Raw genomic sequence first — 17,052 nt, forward strand, 5'->3', positions numbered from 1 at the left:
CTAGTTTTGCAACAGAACTCCTTATTGCTGCTTTAAGGAAGGAGTGAAGAAAAGTAGTATTTACACCTCAGTGTCAAATTAGTGTCGCGTGTCAACTCTCTGTATCTGTGAAATGAAGCAGAGAAATGCAATTGCATTGGACCATGAGAATCAGGTCTTTCACTCCCCCATCTTTCATTCTCTCAAAGATGGCAAAAATAACCTGCTCGAAACATACGCACAGTGTGTACTTTTAGAACTGTGTTGTACGGTCTTAAGTTCAGTGTATACTTTGAAAAGTATACTCAGAAGTGTGTACTCGGAAGAAAACATTGATCCCTCAATTACCACTGCATAATTTCCACTCTGGCATCTTTGGCCTCATTTAACCTGGTTCTCTGCAAAGTCTGGACAGGACCTTGTCAGAAAATGATCTCTCTCTCTCTCTCTCTGCTCTGTACAGCATACCTTGCTCAAGGTGTGGGATTCCAAACCAGGCCCCCAATCAAAATAGCTGTCCATGTTTAGGTTCTGCATTTAAATATTGTCAAAAAGTTAAACTTCCATTTGTGAATTGGTCATGGAGATCCACCCAGAACATTAAGATATATTATAGTGTGTGTGTGCGTGTGTGTGTGTGCGTGCGTGCGTGCGTGCGTGCGTGTGTTTCATTTAACCATGTACCATAGCAAGCAGTGCAGGCCTGACATCAGATCATTAAACTTCAATAACCACTAAGAGCCAATTGTGCCAAAAAGAGATTCTTCTTTTTGCTTTGTAGATCTACAATTAGAGAGGCAAACCGATATTAGCATTATTTAAGTAGATGTGCAGTCCTTAATCCAGTTACTATACATTAACTTAAATGCCTCAGAAGGAAAAAAGCAGAGCATATATATGCCCTCTATGCCTCCTATTTCACCATGAATGCACAATAGACATTAACAGAATAGATATTAGGCTATAAATGTTAATCTATCTAGCATCATAGCCTACCATAGCATATCTAAATTCTTAAGGAAGATTCGTAACCAACTAAAATAGGCGTAGGAAAGTATCGTGAAGTGTCAGGCTTTAATATGGTAAAATGTTACAATCTTTATTCGATTATGGTCATCATTTCGACAGATGTCAGATAGTGGTTCCCACACTGGCCACATACTTGCACGTGCTAAAGAACTTTTGATCTGTAAAACGCGCCGCTGAAACTCTGGAAACAACTTGGTAGTGAAGTCGGTAAGGGCAGGATCATTCCTTTGGGAGCTGTAGCGATTGGTGGGAATCCACGCTGCCTTAATCGTAGCCGTTAGTTTAAAATCCAGTCAGTCACCACAAAACACGCCCTCCCTTTACCAAAGCAACATGGATCGTAAAGCGGGGACATAAACTGTTATACTCAGCCTCACTATTCTCAGCCTCCTCGCCCAGCGTTGCGTTGCGTCACGGGGAGCCGTTTTCTATGTAGCCTATCTATAAATGGCGGAAGAGGCTTTAATTGATTCTAGTGGGAAAATTTCAGGGGTAAGTAATAATTATACCTTTTTTTTCCTTTTGACGACCTGAAAGTGCAACAACGTTACCTTACGTTATTTTCCTCGTGTTGTGTGGTAGACAACACATTGAAAAGGTGGGCAGATCGCACCGTTGAATTGCTGTGTGGCATCTGTCATCTGATGTTTGTGTCTGTGTCTGTGCCAGAAGTTTTATGAAATTGCATTATTGCATTGCTCTGTCTTGAAAGTTTTAGTGTCATCCGTTGGTGGTAGGTCTATGCTTGTCTCTTTCTGTCATCTCAGAGAGTCACAAGATTTTAAGAATAGGATAGACATGGTTAAGGATTAAACTGACCTTGTTTTAAGTTTGCAAAAAACACATTGAGAGAAAGAGAGGCTCAGAAGTGTTTGAGTGTTTGAGTGTATTATTTTGTTGCCAGGATCCAAGTTTTCTCTAATATTCAAAGAAAGGCTAAATTTTCATTGATTTGGTAACACAGGGCACCATTGTTTGAGCGCCCTTTCTCACGTTTAATTGCATAAGTCTCTTCATCTGACTGTTCAGTCACTAAATTAAACGTCTGGTCATCTGTAAGCTATTATTGTATTGTGGTCAACTGACAAGGAGACATGCACTGCCTTGACAGATCACAAGAACATATAAGAACATTAAGAACAATTTTCTGTCAAATAATGTCCTATTGTCAGGAGCAGTTATTTTTGTTGCTTCTTGTAGTCTTTCTTTCACGGCCACCAAGTCGTTCTTATATAAACTGTGGTCAAGGATGTTGTAGGGCAGACTCTCAGAGCACAAGTTCTGAAAGTCATCCTCTCCGGCTAATACTACTTATGCTGGGACATGCTGAGCCTTCCCTACTGTATTGGCAGTGCTAGGAACTCTGGGAAAAGTCCTCAGTAACCCACCCTGGCCTCCGATACAGTGGGCTGAGCCTTGAGCCTTGAACTGTGCGTGTGTGTGTGTGTGTGTGTGTGTGTGTGTGTGGGTGTGTGGCCTGGTGCCAAGACACAAGCGTCTCCAGCAGTTTGCGACCTGTGCTGAACTTTTTTTTTCTTTTTAAACAGTAGTGTAGTACTTATAAGACTTACTTATTGATACACAAGGCCCCTTTTTTTTAGATAATGTGGTGTATTGTGTTTAATGACGATGCATTTTACAGTGAGAACGACAATGATTTAATGTGTCCTATCTCATGAAATGGCTCTACCTACTGACAACAATGGAACTGTCACTTCAGGATTGGCCACAAATTTTAATTGGTTGGATATGACAGTTTTTATGTAGGCTTTGTGGTGGCCATTGCTCTGTACACCCAAAAGTGTAAACTGGAAAGATGTCTCGTGCCGGCCTCCGATCTCTGATTTTCTGTGCTGACTTAAGCAAAAAACAAAATAGGGAGATTTACCTAGGCGGTACAGAAGAATTCATTCTTCTGGCGAGAGGCTTAACGTAACCCACGTTGGCGAGGCAAATATTCACCCCCTTTGGCACGAGTTGATTCAGCATCTGATGGAGTCATGTGCATGCCAGCGTGGCCTATGGCCAACATCAGACACAGAGAGACCGCAGGCAGGTTATACTCCACACTGTGTCTTATTTCATGCCACTGAATACAGTATGTGTCTATATAGCCATTGCTCTGGATTAATTCCTCTATGTAGAACCAATTACAATGTCATGGGAAACAGAGAAATGCGAGATGCTAATGTGGTGTGAATGTGACTGGCTTCTGCTCTGGTAGTAGGCTACTTGCTGTAGCTGGGGCCGCCGTTGAAGCAGAGTTGTACCCTGGATGTGAAGAGTTCTACTGAAAGTGACTGGCCAGTTCAAACGTTGGCTTGAAGTAGGTTAAACAGAGTCCGTTCAGGTTGACCACTGGAAAAGCTCTTTCTGTAGATTCCTGGGACAGAAAGCGGCTTATGTTTGTTCTTGATTGTGGGCCAAATGAAATACAGGTTCTCAAACTAAGTTCAGTCACTGCTGTGCTCTTTTTGTTTTGGCTCTTTTGTTTATATGTGGCATGTAGTTAGTTTCCATTCTGTATAAACCCCATCACTGTTTTGGTATGTTATTAGGTTAATTGCCAAAGACATCATTTAATTAGCTAACACTTTAGCATCTCAGTCTACTACCCACTATGTTTGATATTATACATCTTACGTGCAAATGTAATTTGTCCTGCATGTTTCTTACTCTTTGTGGCCTTTATGGGGCAATTGGAGAGGAGGCACCATTTCCCTGTGGAGTAACTAAAAGATGTCTGTCTGTCTGTCTGTCTGTCTGTCTGTCTGTCTGTCTGTCTGTCTGTCTGTCTATCTGCCAGTCTGTCTGTCTGTCTGCCTTCCTGTCTATTTGTCTGTCTGTCTGTCTGTCTGTCTGTCTGTCTGTCTATCTGCCTGTCTGTCTGTCTGTCCAGTTGACACATCTCCTCTGTCTCCTCCTCAGCACCTGACGAAGTCCCTGTTAGCTGTAGCTTTCCTCTCTTCCTTTGGCAGCTCCCTGTTGTATGGCTACAACCTCGCTGTGGTCAACTCTCCTGCTGACGTGAGTCAACATGATCAATCAATCAATCAATCAATCTATGTATCAGTTAGTCTGTTAATCAATGGCTTTAGTTCACACAAAAAACGGACATTTATTTACTTCATCACAAACGTAATAATTACATAAAACTTGCTATTTCCAGTTAACCTTGCCTAATGTATCTTAACTTAAGGGTACTTTTATTACTTTTGTTGCATCCCTTGAACCAATTATTTTTATATTTTTTGCCCTGCCACACTGTGGCAAGTTATGCTGCATCCTTGATAACTTAGGGTGAACAGGTAAGACACATATGCTCTGAGAATGTCTTAACTTGCCTTAAAAACACTGTGAGTTCATTACAAATCGATATGTCTTCACATACACTGCTGTCTGATGTCTTGTGTCAGTGTCCAAACTCTCAGCGGACAACGGACGGTCTCTCATGGTAAAACTGACAGAAATCCTCTGCCGCCAACGATGCACGGTAGTCCGCTCTGATTTCGACCTGCTTCGTTTTTTGACACGGGAGAGTCTGAAGCTGAAGAGGAGGAAAGAGGCGTTCATTGTGGGCAGCACGGGCGGGTGCAGCTTCCAGTCTGGAAATTGGTTGGCCACCGTGGTGTTAATGGGCTGTAATGTGGAGAATGGGCGTTAAGTGGCCCCCGCCTGCCAGTCGAGGAGTCACGAGAGTAAACGTGTGTGTGTGTGTGTGCGTGTGTGTGTGTGTGTGTGCGTGTGTGTGTGCGCGTGTGTGCGCGTGTGTGCGCGTGTGTGCGCGTGTGTGTGTGTGTGTGTGTGTGTGTGTGTGTGTGTGTGTGTGTGTGTGTGTGTGTGTGTGTGTGTGTGTGTGTGTGTGTGTGTGTCAGGGAGGGGTGGGTGGTTGGCCCATCTTTAAAGCACAGGAATTTACATAGCTCCACGCCTCTGATTGGGAAACCGGTAAAACAGCAGAAGCAAATAAAGCACAAAGCGGCTGATCTGAATTGTCGACCGTGAACTGAGACGACCAAGAGAAGCAGAAGAGCGAGATGAGGCGGAGAGAGAGAGAAAGAAGGAGAGGAGAGGAGAGGAGGAGTCACATGACTCGCAGACAGGCAGATGGCCCAAAGAGATAACCTCCACTTTCCTTATTCTTCTCTCTCCTCTTCTCCTCCTCCTCCTCCTCTTCTTCACACATAATTCCTCCGTTCCCCATGGCCACATGTCTGGGAAGGAGATGAGCGATGGAATGTGTGCCTGCTATGCGTGTCAAGCCCACTGATAGGCATCGGCCCTCCGTCTGTTTGACATGGGGACTAAATGCCCCAGACAAGCCAGACAGCGTCTAAGATACCCATATGGAAAGTCTGTCAAATTCAAACATGTTTATTTTTAGTATAGTATAAAATAACAATGTTAGAATATATGTTTTATACAGTATATGACCTACGTTGCATGTTGAAGGGCATTATACCATTTTAGAATTAAATGTATATGCAAGCTCTTTGCCGCAGATTTATCATGCAAGTATTGTACATGGGTAGTAGCCATTGCCACAAGATTTGCACTGTATTGGCAGATTAGATTTCCCCCTTCAGATTTCCCACTTTACCTTCCATCTCTTTCCAATTGAATGAGGGTCTAAATGGGCTTTCAATGTCCATTCATTGGGAGGCAAATTCTAAGGTGACCTTTTTTTCTCAGTGTGGTCAGATGACAAGCTAGCAGTTCCAGGCTAGTAATTGCATTACACATTGTGTGAAGGTGTGTGTCTGTGTGTGTGTGTGTGTGTGTGTGTGTGTGTGTGTGTGTGTGTGTGTGTGTGTGTGTGTGTGTGTGTGTGTGTGTGTGTGTGTGTGTGTGTGTGTGTGTGTGTGTGTGTGTGTGTGTGTGTGTGTGTGTGTGTGTGTGTGTGTGTGTGTGTGTGTGTGTGGCTGGCCTCCTGAAGGTGCAAGTGCAAGGGGGAATGAAGCGGCCTCTGCACTCCACACGCACTCAGGAAGACATTCATTTACAGTAACTCACTCAAACATGTCAACAAGAAAAGACAGACCTCTAAATTTGATCCGTCGGAATGCTATGTCCTGTGATTAGCCCCTAGGGTAAATTTAAGCGTGGGCTCTTGAAGAACTGCCCCGTCCCCAGTGACTCCACGCGCGTAGGCGAACGAGAAGAACATGGCAGAGTGTGATGGGTGGGTCAATCTTTAAAGCACAGAAATGGACATATTAGGTGCGGCACATTGATTGACAGGCCGGTAAAACAGCTGAAGGACATAAAGCACAAGTCAGCTGACCCTGACCTGAAGCAACCAAAGAAGGTAGGAGAGAGACAGAGAAAGAGAGAGAGAGAGAGAGAGAGAGGGAGAGTAGAGGAGGCAGATAGAGAGAGAGAGGAGAGGAGGCAGAGAGAGAGAGAGAGAGAGAGAGAGAGAGAGAGAGAGAGAGAGAGAGAGAGAGAGAGAGAGAGAGAGAGAGAGGAGAGGAGAGGAGAGGAGAGGAGAGGAGAGGAGAGGAGAGAGAGAGAGAGAGAGAGAGAGAGAGAGAGAGAGAGAGAGAGAGAGAGAGAGAGAGAGAGAGAGAGAGAGAGAGAGAGAGAGAGAGAGAGAGAGAGAGAGAGAGAGAGAGGAGAGGAGAGGAGAGGAGAGGAGAGGAGAGAGAGAGAGAGAGAGAGAGAGAGAGAGAGAGAGAGAGAGAGAGAGAGAGAGAGAGAGAGGAGAGGAGAGGAGAGGAGAGGAGAGGAGAGGAGAGGAGAGGAGAGGAGAAGAGAAGAGAGGAGGCAGAGAGGAGGCAGAGAGAAGGAGAAAAGAAGATGCACTCAAGACGCAAGACGAAAAATAAATCCAGAGAGAAGTTTTTTTCTTTTTCTTGAATCCTTGATTGCTACCTTCTGCCACTTTTAAAAACAACAAGACATTTGGTCGTTTTAAGTGGAAATGTTGTACGTGTTTATTTGCATATAGAGCAGAGATGTGAGATCCGATCACAAGTGGTCACTCGAGACGCGCGTGGAGACACATTCTAATGCCAGGTGTGAACTGACATACATGGAGCTGCCCACTCGTGGTCGGGTCACCCAAGACGCATGTTGGTCCCAGGTGTGAACCGCCTCAAAGAGGGGAGAGGCTGTACAAGACCGTGGCGATCCGTTTCTTTCCTTCCAAACAGTTTTTCGAAATAAAAATAAGCTTGCGTGTGATGGAAGTGACTAATTATCCATCATCGGCTTTACACCAATTAATCCTAGAAATGGACTAATTAAAAGGGGAAAAAAGCACATAAAAATGAAGCAGAAAGCTGATTCTCTGAATCCTGAATCCTCATTCTCTATTTTGAGCGCAATCATGTGGCACAGTCTGACTCCACATTTATGCATTGATTTAGCCCTTACATTTCTCCCAGTTTCCCCTCGTGCAATCGCTCAAGGATTTATCTTAGTCTTAGTCCCGTTGCATAAAGCCCTGAAAACAGACAACAGTGTGTGGACTGAGAGTCTAAAGTAAATAAGAAAGAGCGAGTGTTCCATATGACAACCACCAAAGTAAATAAGAAAGAGCGAGTGTTCCGTATGACAACCATCAAAGTAAATAAGAAAGTGAGAGTGTTCTGTATGACAACCATCAAAGTAAATAAGAAAGAGAGAATAAGAAAGAGAGAGTTTTCCGTATGACAACCATCAAAGTAAATAAAAAAAGAGAGACAGTGATGGTAGCTGTTCAACAATGCCTATGGGTGTTCCAGTCATTTGAGGAACTCAAACTAAAATTCTATTAAAGGGATAAAGCAGATTTCTGGAAGTACTGAGGAGCTCTGTAAGTCTGACGATCTCACTTGATGAAGACACAAATAAGCCGCTCTGCTATTTTAAGGTGCCGGAGCTGGTTCGTACTGCCTCTGCTTTTTATAAGATAATGGCAGATAGTATTTGGTCAGTGTAATCACTTAAGGCAAATCTGGGAGAGGGACATGAACTCAAACATTGAGGAAAAGGCATGGGAAAAGGTGGTTTCGATGCAGGATGGCCTGTGAGGGATGCAATTAGCAGATTTACATACTACAAGGTTATCCACAGATACTATTATACACCAGTTAAGCTTCATAGAATGGGATTAATGAAAGACAATCTGTGTTGGAAATATATGAAAGCCACAGGTTCCTACCTCCATCTTTTGAGGGATTGCCCTCTAGTTTTTCCTTTTTGGAAACAAATCATTAAAACCATTGGAGAGTGGTTAACTACAGCATTACCAGAGTCTCCACAGCTATGTCTGCTTGTAAATAGGTCCCTTCTACCACCAGGAGTGTCTAAAGCAGAGTCTTCTCTGGCACTAGCTGTGTTTATCACTGCAGTAAGAACTGTCCTTAGACACAGGAAGAGCCAAATAAGGCCTAGTTTTACAGACTGGCTGAAGCTAATGACGGACACAGCCTCCTTTGAAGATCGTATTGCAAGATTGAATGATGGTAGGGGTTAATTCTACCAGGTCTGGTCTCACTTCCTAGCTTTTATTCAATTTCAACTGACTAGTGCCCCATAATTAACTATTTCCAAGCATTATTCGATCTTAACTAACACTAACTAACTTCTGTCTTTATTGCCCTGATTGCTGTGTAGTGTGTGTATAGTGCAGAATGTTAATGTGATGTTAAATGTGAGGTGTGTATTTCTCACATGAAAATCGATAAACACTTTGATTCTAAAAAAAACAATGCCTCTGGGATGAGATGCACGCCATTGCAGTTTGCTAAGGACTTAGAGCTTGGGTGTGGCGGGGCTGTATTGTAGAGTGCGTGTACACATGACAAGGATGATTCACAATACCTACACACACACTCACTCTCTCTCTCTCACACACACTCTCTCTCTCTCTCTGTTTCTCCTCCTTCTGCACAGTACATTAAGGCGTTCTATAACAGCACGCAGGTGAGGAGGCATGGGGTGGGCCTGGATGAGCAGACCCTCACGGTCATGTACTCCGTCACCGTCTCCATCTTTGCTATCGGCGGCCTCCTGGGCTCCTTCATGGTGGGAGTGCTCGTCGGCAGATTTGGGAGGTACGGAGCATTGCTATTGGTTCGCCTCTCCCATCTCTAACCTTTCTTTGGGAGGTACGGAGCATTGCTATTGGTTCGCCTCTCCCGTCTCTGACCTTTCTTTGGGAGGTACGGAGCATTGCTATTGGTTCGCCCCTCCCATCTCCATCTTTCTTGGCCCTTTTCCAAAAGTGACATTTGAAGGAGATGTCTGTAAGTAAACAGACCAGTACTGACTGATCATACAACCGTCATGCCACGTCAAGCTTGAACTTGCCCTTAAGGCACTAACAGCCTCATGCCCATGTAAGCATCAGGTACAATAGAATATAAGAGAGTGGACTGAGGACTTTTGCTTTGTAAGCAGTGTGACATGCAATGTCAAAATGCCATGTGGGGCAGGCATGCTTTTTGCATTATGTATTCTGCTTTGGCAGTTTGCCTTTGTTGTGCATATTCTACACATGCACACATGTACATACAATACATACAGTACATGTACATGTAGGTCAACTATATGTCAAATATTATATTTATACACATATCCTGCTGAGTTAGTTTGGATAAAAGAATCTGCTAAACTCCTAAACCTTAACCTGTTTTACCTCTCTGTGTCTCTACTGTTTTTCTCCATATGTAAATGTCCTTTTTTGAATTATTTCTTAGTTCAGTGACGTATGATAATTGGTAGTAATTGCATGTTTGGTTGTGGTTAATTCATCTTTGATTTGGCTGTGAGTTTGTCTATTTGTTTTTGTTTTCGTGACCAATGTTTAGTTTTTAGTCTTTGATTTGGTTCTTAAGCATGAAATATCTGATCAAAGATGTCTGTGTCTGTGTCTGTGTCTGTGTCTGTGTCTGTGTCTGTGTGCGTGCCTGTGTCTGTGTGCGTGCCTGTGTACATGTCCGTGTGTGTGTGTCTGTGTGTGTGTGTCTGTGTGCGTGCCTGTGTGCATGTCCGTGTGTGTGTGTGTGTGTGTGTGTGTGTGTGTGTGTCTGTGTCTGTGTTTGAGCGTGTGTACGTGTGTGTGTGTGGGGGTGCGTGCCTGTGTGCATGTCCGTGTGTGTGTGTCTGTGTGTGTGTGTGTGTGTGTGTGTGTGTGTGTGTGTGTCGGTGTTTGGGCGTGTGTGTGTGTGTGTGTGTGTGTGTGTGTGTGTGTGTGTGTGTGTGTGTGTGTGTGTGTGTGTGTGTGTGTGTGTGTGTGTGTGTGTCTGTGTGTGTCTCTGTGTGTGTGTGTGTGTTTGCGCACCTGCATCATAGGAAAGGGACGCTGGTGTACAGCACGGTCCTGGTGTTCATAGGGGGGGCGCTGATGGGGTCCAGCAGGTTGTGTGGCTCTCCTGAGATGATCATCGTCGGGAGGTTCATCACAGGAATACACTCAGGTACTCGGTCAGCCTCTCATAATCACACAGCATTAAGCTCTACTGTCCTACAAAAGTCACTGTGCATTATAAAGACATAAAACATCGCCTTCTAATGTTGTGACAGTGAGTCCACTTTTAGAGGAGGAACTGAAAGATTAAGAGCTGTGCACACACATGCTCTTTGTATCGAGTGGCTTTATTTAGATGGCTAGACTGAAGTAATCTACATGTAAGCCTCCGTTTCTGGGGAGGTACTCCAAGTATGTGGTTTAGTGACAAACCTGGGTTAAAGTTAAATCAGAGTAAGTGGTAAACCTCCTAATAGAGGAGCCCTAAGGCTTAATTCTCCTAACAAAACCAAGCCATAGGGCTGCTCCTTTAGGAGGTTTACCACTACGTTCTTACCCAGGTTTGTCACCAAAGCACGTACTTGGAGTACCGGCCTGATGTTCTGCGATGTTGTGCTGGGTTCTGCAGGGATCTCGCTCAGCGTGGTGCCCATGTACTTGGGGGAGATCGCGCCGAAGAACCTGCGGGGCTTCCTCGGGCTCGTGCCCAGCATCTTCATCTGCATCGGAGTCTTCATGGCGCAGATCCTGGGGCTGCACGAGCTGCTGGGGAAGGTGTGGTGTAAACAAACACAGTAAACAAACACAGTAAACAAACACAGTAAACACAGACAACGAAACAAACACTGGTCCCTCAGCCAGGTCATCGGGTCCACCAGTTGTTTCTAGGTCAAGTTCCAGATAGGATTTTAGAAAATTACTCTGAGAATAGGATTTAAAGGGGGTTACTGTTAACAATGTGATGGCGCGATCCTGCCAAAAAAAGAAAGCGTATGACTATTCATTCTTGAGTAAATCAGTTCGTGTCAGGACTCTCTCACCTGCCTCTGAGTACCCCCCACCCCCCGGCACAGAAAAACCTTAACTCTCCCTGCTTCAATTTCACCTAATCAAACTCATTGGAAGTGCAATGCTCTTGGTTAGGTATGACAGGTGTGTGTACATGTAGTCAGGAGTCAGCAGAGTTCAGTCAGGTATGCAAAGCCATGTAGTCATTAACAGGATTTTGACATGATGATGATGATGATTGTGACGGTGAGGGTATTGATGTCATATCCTTCTCCCAGGAGGAGTACAGTAACTATGTGCTGAAGAGGTTACACAATTCTGTTGATGCTGAACATACAGTAGCAACTCTTCTTCACTGTTTGCCCTCATGACACGTTGAGCAAATACACTTTACCTTTAGAGGAAGTCATACAACTCTATTGTGCAACAGATCTGTTTGCCAGAGTCTCCAACTTCAGAATCAGAAATCAGAATTTGAAACTTTATAAAAGCAAATATAATAATATGCAAAGCCATGTGGTCATTAACAGGATTTTGACATGATGATGATGATGATTGTGATGGTGAGGGTATTGATGTCATATCCTTCTCTGATGTCATATCCTTCTTCCAGGAGGAGTACTGGCCCTTATTCCTCTCCCTGGTGGTGGTGCCCACCTTCTTCCAGCTCCTGCTGTTGCCATGGTTTCCAGAGAGCCCGCGGTACCTGCTGATTGAGAAGCGAAACATCCACGCCACCATCACAGGTGAGGCACACACAAGACTCCTCACACCTGTCTGGGCATCCTGGTCTTTCTAATTTCGCTGTTTTATCCTCCTGTGTTTGCCGTGCTTATTTGAGCCATTAAAATGTTACAATTTATTTATTGTAACAACTTTTTATTTATTTATGGTTGTTGTCTACATAGCACACTCACTTATCCCTTTTATGGCAGTCACTCTTTTCAAAATCTTTAAAGGTACACTGTGTGGGTTTTAGTGACATCTAGTGGTGAGGTTGCTAAATTGCAACCAGCTCAATACCCTTCCCTGTCCAAGCACGTGTGAGTACCTACAGTGGCCGTCAAATGCCAGGACAATGTTTTTATAACTCGAGTGTTTTGGTTTGTCCATCCTGGGCTACGTTAGAAACATGGCGGCGTAACATGGTGAACTCCGTGGTTAAGAAGGGCTCATTCTAAGATAACGAAAACACAACGAATTGCAGTTACAGGTTATTATAACTAACATATATATATAATAACATAATTATGAACACTGTATTCCATTTCTGCTAATAGATGCCACTAATGACTACACACTGTCCCAACACATCAGCGTAATCTCAATCCTCATCACCTCTGCAGTATTGACATATCTCGCATATTTCATCCAGAATTTCCAAAAACACGTCATCTTAATCCGTATCTCCACTCCGAGGCTGAGAACAGCATGTCTCGCATCACAGCCGTCTCCTCAAAGAGAGGATCAGCCCCTCGCTGGCCATTCCAGCACAGTGGCTACAGCACACACACACACACACACACACACACACACACACACACACACACACACACACACAGAGCCAGTGAGGAGCTACCACACAAGCACTTCTGGTGCACACACACACACATACACAGCCAGCAAGAGGCTACCACACGAGCACTTCTGGCAAGCCATCCAACTGGGACTAATACTCCAAAGTATGCGGTGGTGGGGGAGGAGGAGGGCGGGGGGGACGGCATGTGGAAGGCACAGGCAGGGAGGGTGGGCGATTAATGTAGGCTGTTACAAAGGGATTGTGGAAGTATCATTTATATCCACATCGCGGGTGTACTTAACCGCAATCTTTTGGGGCAAAGATAGGATAGGCAAGCCTGTGATGTTGTCTTCTTTTTTTTTTGATGGGGATTTCCTGTGTTGAGGTCTTTTGAAGGTCTCTGTTGGGTGATTTTAAAGAGGAGTTTGTCCTCGTGACTGGATAATCTCAAGAAGGAGAGCATAGTCTGTGTTATGATTGGTTTGCTTTGTTTGGGGACTTAGTGAAAGTCTTGTGCCAGTGGTGAAGGTCAAATACAGTCAAATACAAGGTCAAATACACATGAACCCAGATGGTTTTGGATGTATGTATTTTTAAGGCCATCTCTGTGCCCATATTTGTGTTTATGACTATGTGTTTATGACCATTGCCCAAGCGTGAATACACACCCATGTTTTACATGTTCTATTTTGGTCTGTATGAAAGATGATCCAATTCAAATCACAACCCTTATAAATTAAATGTATTTATCAAACGTCATAAATAAGATAAGTTCTTAGTGACTCAGGTTTACTGGCTATACACTGTCGTTGTTCTCTGATGAGCTGTGTGCTGCCCCCTGCAGCCCTGAAGTGGTATCGCAGGAAGAGCAACATCCAGGCGGAGGTGGAGGAGATGCAGGAGGAGCAGCGCTCGCTCTGCTCGGTGCAGACGCTCTCCGTGCTGGAGCTGCTGCGCGACCGCTCCGTCCGCTGGCAGGTGCTCACCGTCATGGTGGTCAACGCCGGCATGCAGCTGTCCGGCATCGACGCGGTGAGGCTACTCTCAGGGGAGCTCTCAGCGTATGTGTGTGTGTGTGTGTGTGTGTGTGTGTGTGTGTGTGTGTGTGTGTGTGTGTGTGTGTGTGTGTGTGTGTGTGTGTGTGTGTGTGTGTGTGTGTGTGTGTGTGTGTGTGTGTGTGTGTGTGTGTGTGTGTGTGTGATTCTGTATGTGTGGTGGTTTGGAGGGAGTGATTTTGTCTGTGTTGGAAGGGAGGCGTAGCCTGGTATTGTCAGGCATTGATCTGTGGTGATGAATTTGGCAGGTCTTTTGGCAGAATTTAACACTGGCTGTATGTGTGTGTCTGTAAATTGGTATGGTATTATTTCTCACAAATTATGTCTTTCCGCTCCTGGTGTCTCCAGATCTGGTTTTACACCAACGACATCTTTGAGAATTCGGGAATCCCCCCGTCACAGATCCAGTATACCACCGTAGGCACCGGCGCCATCGAGGTCATCGCCGGCCTGGTCGGGGTGAGAAACCACTGACCACATTCACTGTCCTTGTGCCATCACCATATGGTAGCTACTGTCCTTGTCCCATCGCCATATGGTAGCTACTGTCCTTGTGCCATCACCATATGGTAGCTACTGTCCTTGTGCCATCGCCATGTGGTAGCTACTGTCCAATCGGGGAATTTAGTGCGTAGCTGGGGAAGTGTGTTGGTTGTTTAAAGGGAAGCTGCATGACTGTGTTATGAAGAGGTATCACAATGCAGTGTGCACAGTAACTATGTGTACTGAAGAGGTTACACAATGCAGTGTGCACAGTAACTATGTGTACTGAAGAGGTTACACAATTCTGTTGATGCTGAACATAGCAACTCTTCTTCATTGTTTACCCTCATGATACGTTGAGCAAATACACTTTACCTTTTGAGGAAGTCATAAAACTCTATTGTGCAACCGATCTGTTTGCCAGAGTCTCCAACTTCAGAATCAGAAATCAGAATTTGAAACTTAATAAAAGCAAAACCTGGTGTGTGACAGAATTTCACATATATATTCATATATATTATTCAGAGGGAAAAAAACACATAGTCACATAGTCACAGGCCGATTGTGTTCCATTAGATGTCCATTCAAAATGATTAAAGTTGGATTTTTAGAGTTAACTGAAAAAATATTACAAATGTAAGCAGAAAAGCACTGTGTGTGTTTTTTTTACCATTGCTTTTCTCCACTCCCACAGTGCTTCACCATTGAGAGAGTGGGCAGAAGACCTCTCATGATTGGTGGATTCACATTCATGGGAATCTGCTGTGCAGGGATCACGCTGTCACTCATACTGCAGGTAGGGATCACACTGTCACTCCTTTACGTCCCTAATGAATGTCATTAAAAACTATTAATTAACTATTAGAACACACCGGCTGTAAACTCTCTGTGCACTTTCACCTTTTTCTACTTTTCAGTCGTGCTCATTTATTTGCTTCATAAGTCTCCTCATCCTTCTTGTTGGACGTTTTCTTGACCAATTTCCATCTTTAGGTTGTTTATTTACTTTATAAGTGTCGAAGGTTGAACTGTTTTGACTGATCAATGCACTGATGTCATGTGTCCTCCTGTCTCTACTGTCTGTCTGTCCGTTCAACCGTCCTCCTGTCTCTACTGTCTGTCTGTCCGTTCAACCGTCCTCCTGTCTCTGCTGTCTGTCCCCCCAACCGTCCTCCTGTCTGTCCCCCCAACCGTCCTCCTGTCTGTCCCCCCAACCCCTCCAGGTTCACATGCCCTTCATGCACTACATCAGCGTGGCCTGTGTGGTGGGCATCATCGCTGGCTTCTGCATAGGACCAGGTACGGCTCTACCTACCCCAGCCTTACGTTTACTCTCACCGCTTTAGAAGCACATCAGTCCTTTCTCAGCATCTCTCTGTTTCTTGGAAGTTGAGATGGGGGGGGGTAATATGTTTGAGTGTTGTGCTGTACACCCCTGTGGTCACCATGTTTAAATCCTGGGGGGGGGGGATTCTAAGCACGTGGATTATTGACAAACCTGGGTAAAATAACTCAGAGTAAGTGGTAGACCTCCTAAAAAAGAGCTCTATGGCTTTGTTTTGCAAGGAGGTTGAAGCCATAGGGCTCTTCTATTAGGAGGTTTGCCACTTACTCTGAGTTAACTTACCCAGGTTTGTCACCAAACCGAACTTGGAATGCCCAAATTCTATGGTTTTTAGGCCTAAATTCTGCTATTCACTTTATTGTCAGAGGTGAAAACGCTCTGCAAAAAAAAAAGAGAACAATAGCACTCCCAAGTGGCCAAGCATGTACATGACAAAGACGATGACAATGTTTTATTTAAAGGTTTTAATGTAGTAGAGGGTTGTATTCATTATTCTTTTCAGGTGTTTTTGCAAAGGTAAATTTAGAGATTTTATTTACTTATTTATTGTGTGTGTGTGTGTGTGTGTGTGTAGCCGGTGTGCCTTTCTTGATGACAGGGGAGCTCTTTAAGCAGTCCCATCGACCAGCTGCCTTCATCGTAGGAGGGTCTCTCAACTGGATGTCCAACTTCTTGGTCGGCTTCATCTTCCCCTTCCTGCAGGTGAGAGAGCAGGCCATTTCTCCACCTGACCACATTTCATCCACAACTGTAGACTTGACAAAATGGCTGCAGTGGCATAGAATATTGATGATAATCAGAATCAGAATCAGAATCAGAATCAGAATTGTTTGTATTGCCAAGTTTACACCTACCAGGAATTTGTTTTGGCATATTGGTGCTGACAATAAACATAAAAACATAATAAGTACTTCACATAAGAAAAACAATATATAAAATAAAATATATATATAAATAATATAAAAAAATATTAAAATATTAAGAGATAATAAAATATAATCCATGGATCATAGCTGGTGAGTGTTGCCATTGTACAGTTGCTATATTGCAACAGTTGTTACACTGTTGTATAACTGGTACAAATACAAATACAAATACAAGATACTAAGGATTTGTGTACACAGTGTAAAAAGGAGACTAGCTACTGTATGTCTACAACACAAAAACAGTAAATTACATGTGAAGCAATATGTAAAATGTCCACCATAAAATATAACCTGTATGAATAATACTAATGATAAATCTTTCAAAGAACACTTCCCCGATGCAGGGAGCTGATAAACATGAAAATAATAGGCCACAGCACATACCTAAAGGAACAATCATTACTTTACCCCCATCTTGACTACATCACAAGTCTCACCTGTAACCTCTGCTCTGTTCTTCTGCAGATGTC

At 44.0% G+C, this 17,052-nt stretch overlaps 1 protein-coding gene across 2 annotated transcripts in view; it reads left to right on the top strand.

Annotated features, from left to right (window-relative positions):
• The first annotated feature begins 1,341 nt into the window (after positions 1-1,341).
• The window catches only part of slc2a15b (solute carrier family 2 member 15b), a 17,021-nt gene continuing 1,310 nt past the window's right edge, over positions 1,342-17,052 (top strand). The window contains exons 1-12 of one of the 2 annotated variants that reach the window (XM_031562350.2): positions 1,342-1,500; positions 3,937-4,035; positions 8,890-9,050; positions 10,291-10,415; positions 10,875-11,020; positions 11,868-12,000; positions 13,618-13,805; positions 14,177-14,287; positions 15,006-15,107; positions 15,535-15,610; positions 16,231-16,358; positions 17,048-17,052. The exon at positions 17,048-17,052 is cut by the window's right edge and continues 1,310 nt beyond it. In XM_031562350.2, coding sequence (XP_031418210.1) covers positions 1,456-1,500; positions 3,937-4,035; positions 8,890-9,050; positions 10,291-10,415; positions 10,875-11,020; positions 11,868-12,000; positions 13,618-13,805; positions 14,177-14,287; positions 15,006-15,107; positions 15,535-15,610; positions 16,231-16,358; positions 17,048-17,052 — 1,319 coding nt within the window. In that variant the 5' untranslated portion in view covers positions 1,342-1,455. The remainder of the gene's footprint in view (positions 1,501-3,936; positions 4,036-8,889; positions 9,051-10,290; positions 10,416-10,874; positions 11,021-11,867; positions 12,001-13,617; positions 13,806-14,176; positions 14,288-15,005; positions 15,108-15,534; positions 15,611-16,230; positions 16,359-17,047) is intronic. The other variant, XM_031562351.2, reaches the window with a different exon arrangement.

This window comes from Clupea harengus, chromosome 24 (assembly GCF_900700415.2).
Source record: "Clupea harengus chromosome 24, Ch_v2.0.2, whole genome shotgun sequence".
In the NCBI taxonomy this organism is placed as follows: Eukaryota; Metazoa; Chordata; class Actinopteri; order Clupeiformes; family Clupeidae; genus Clupea; species Clupea harengus.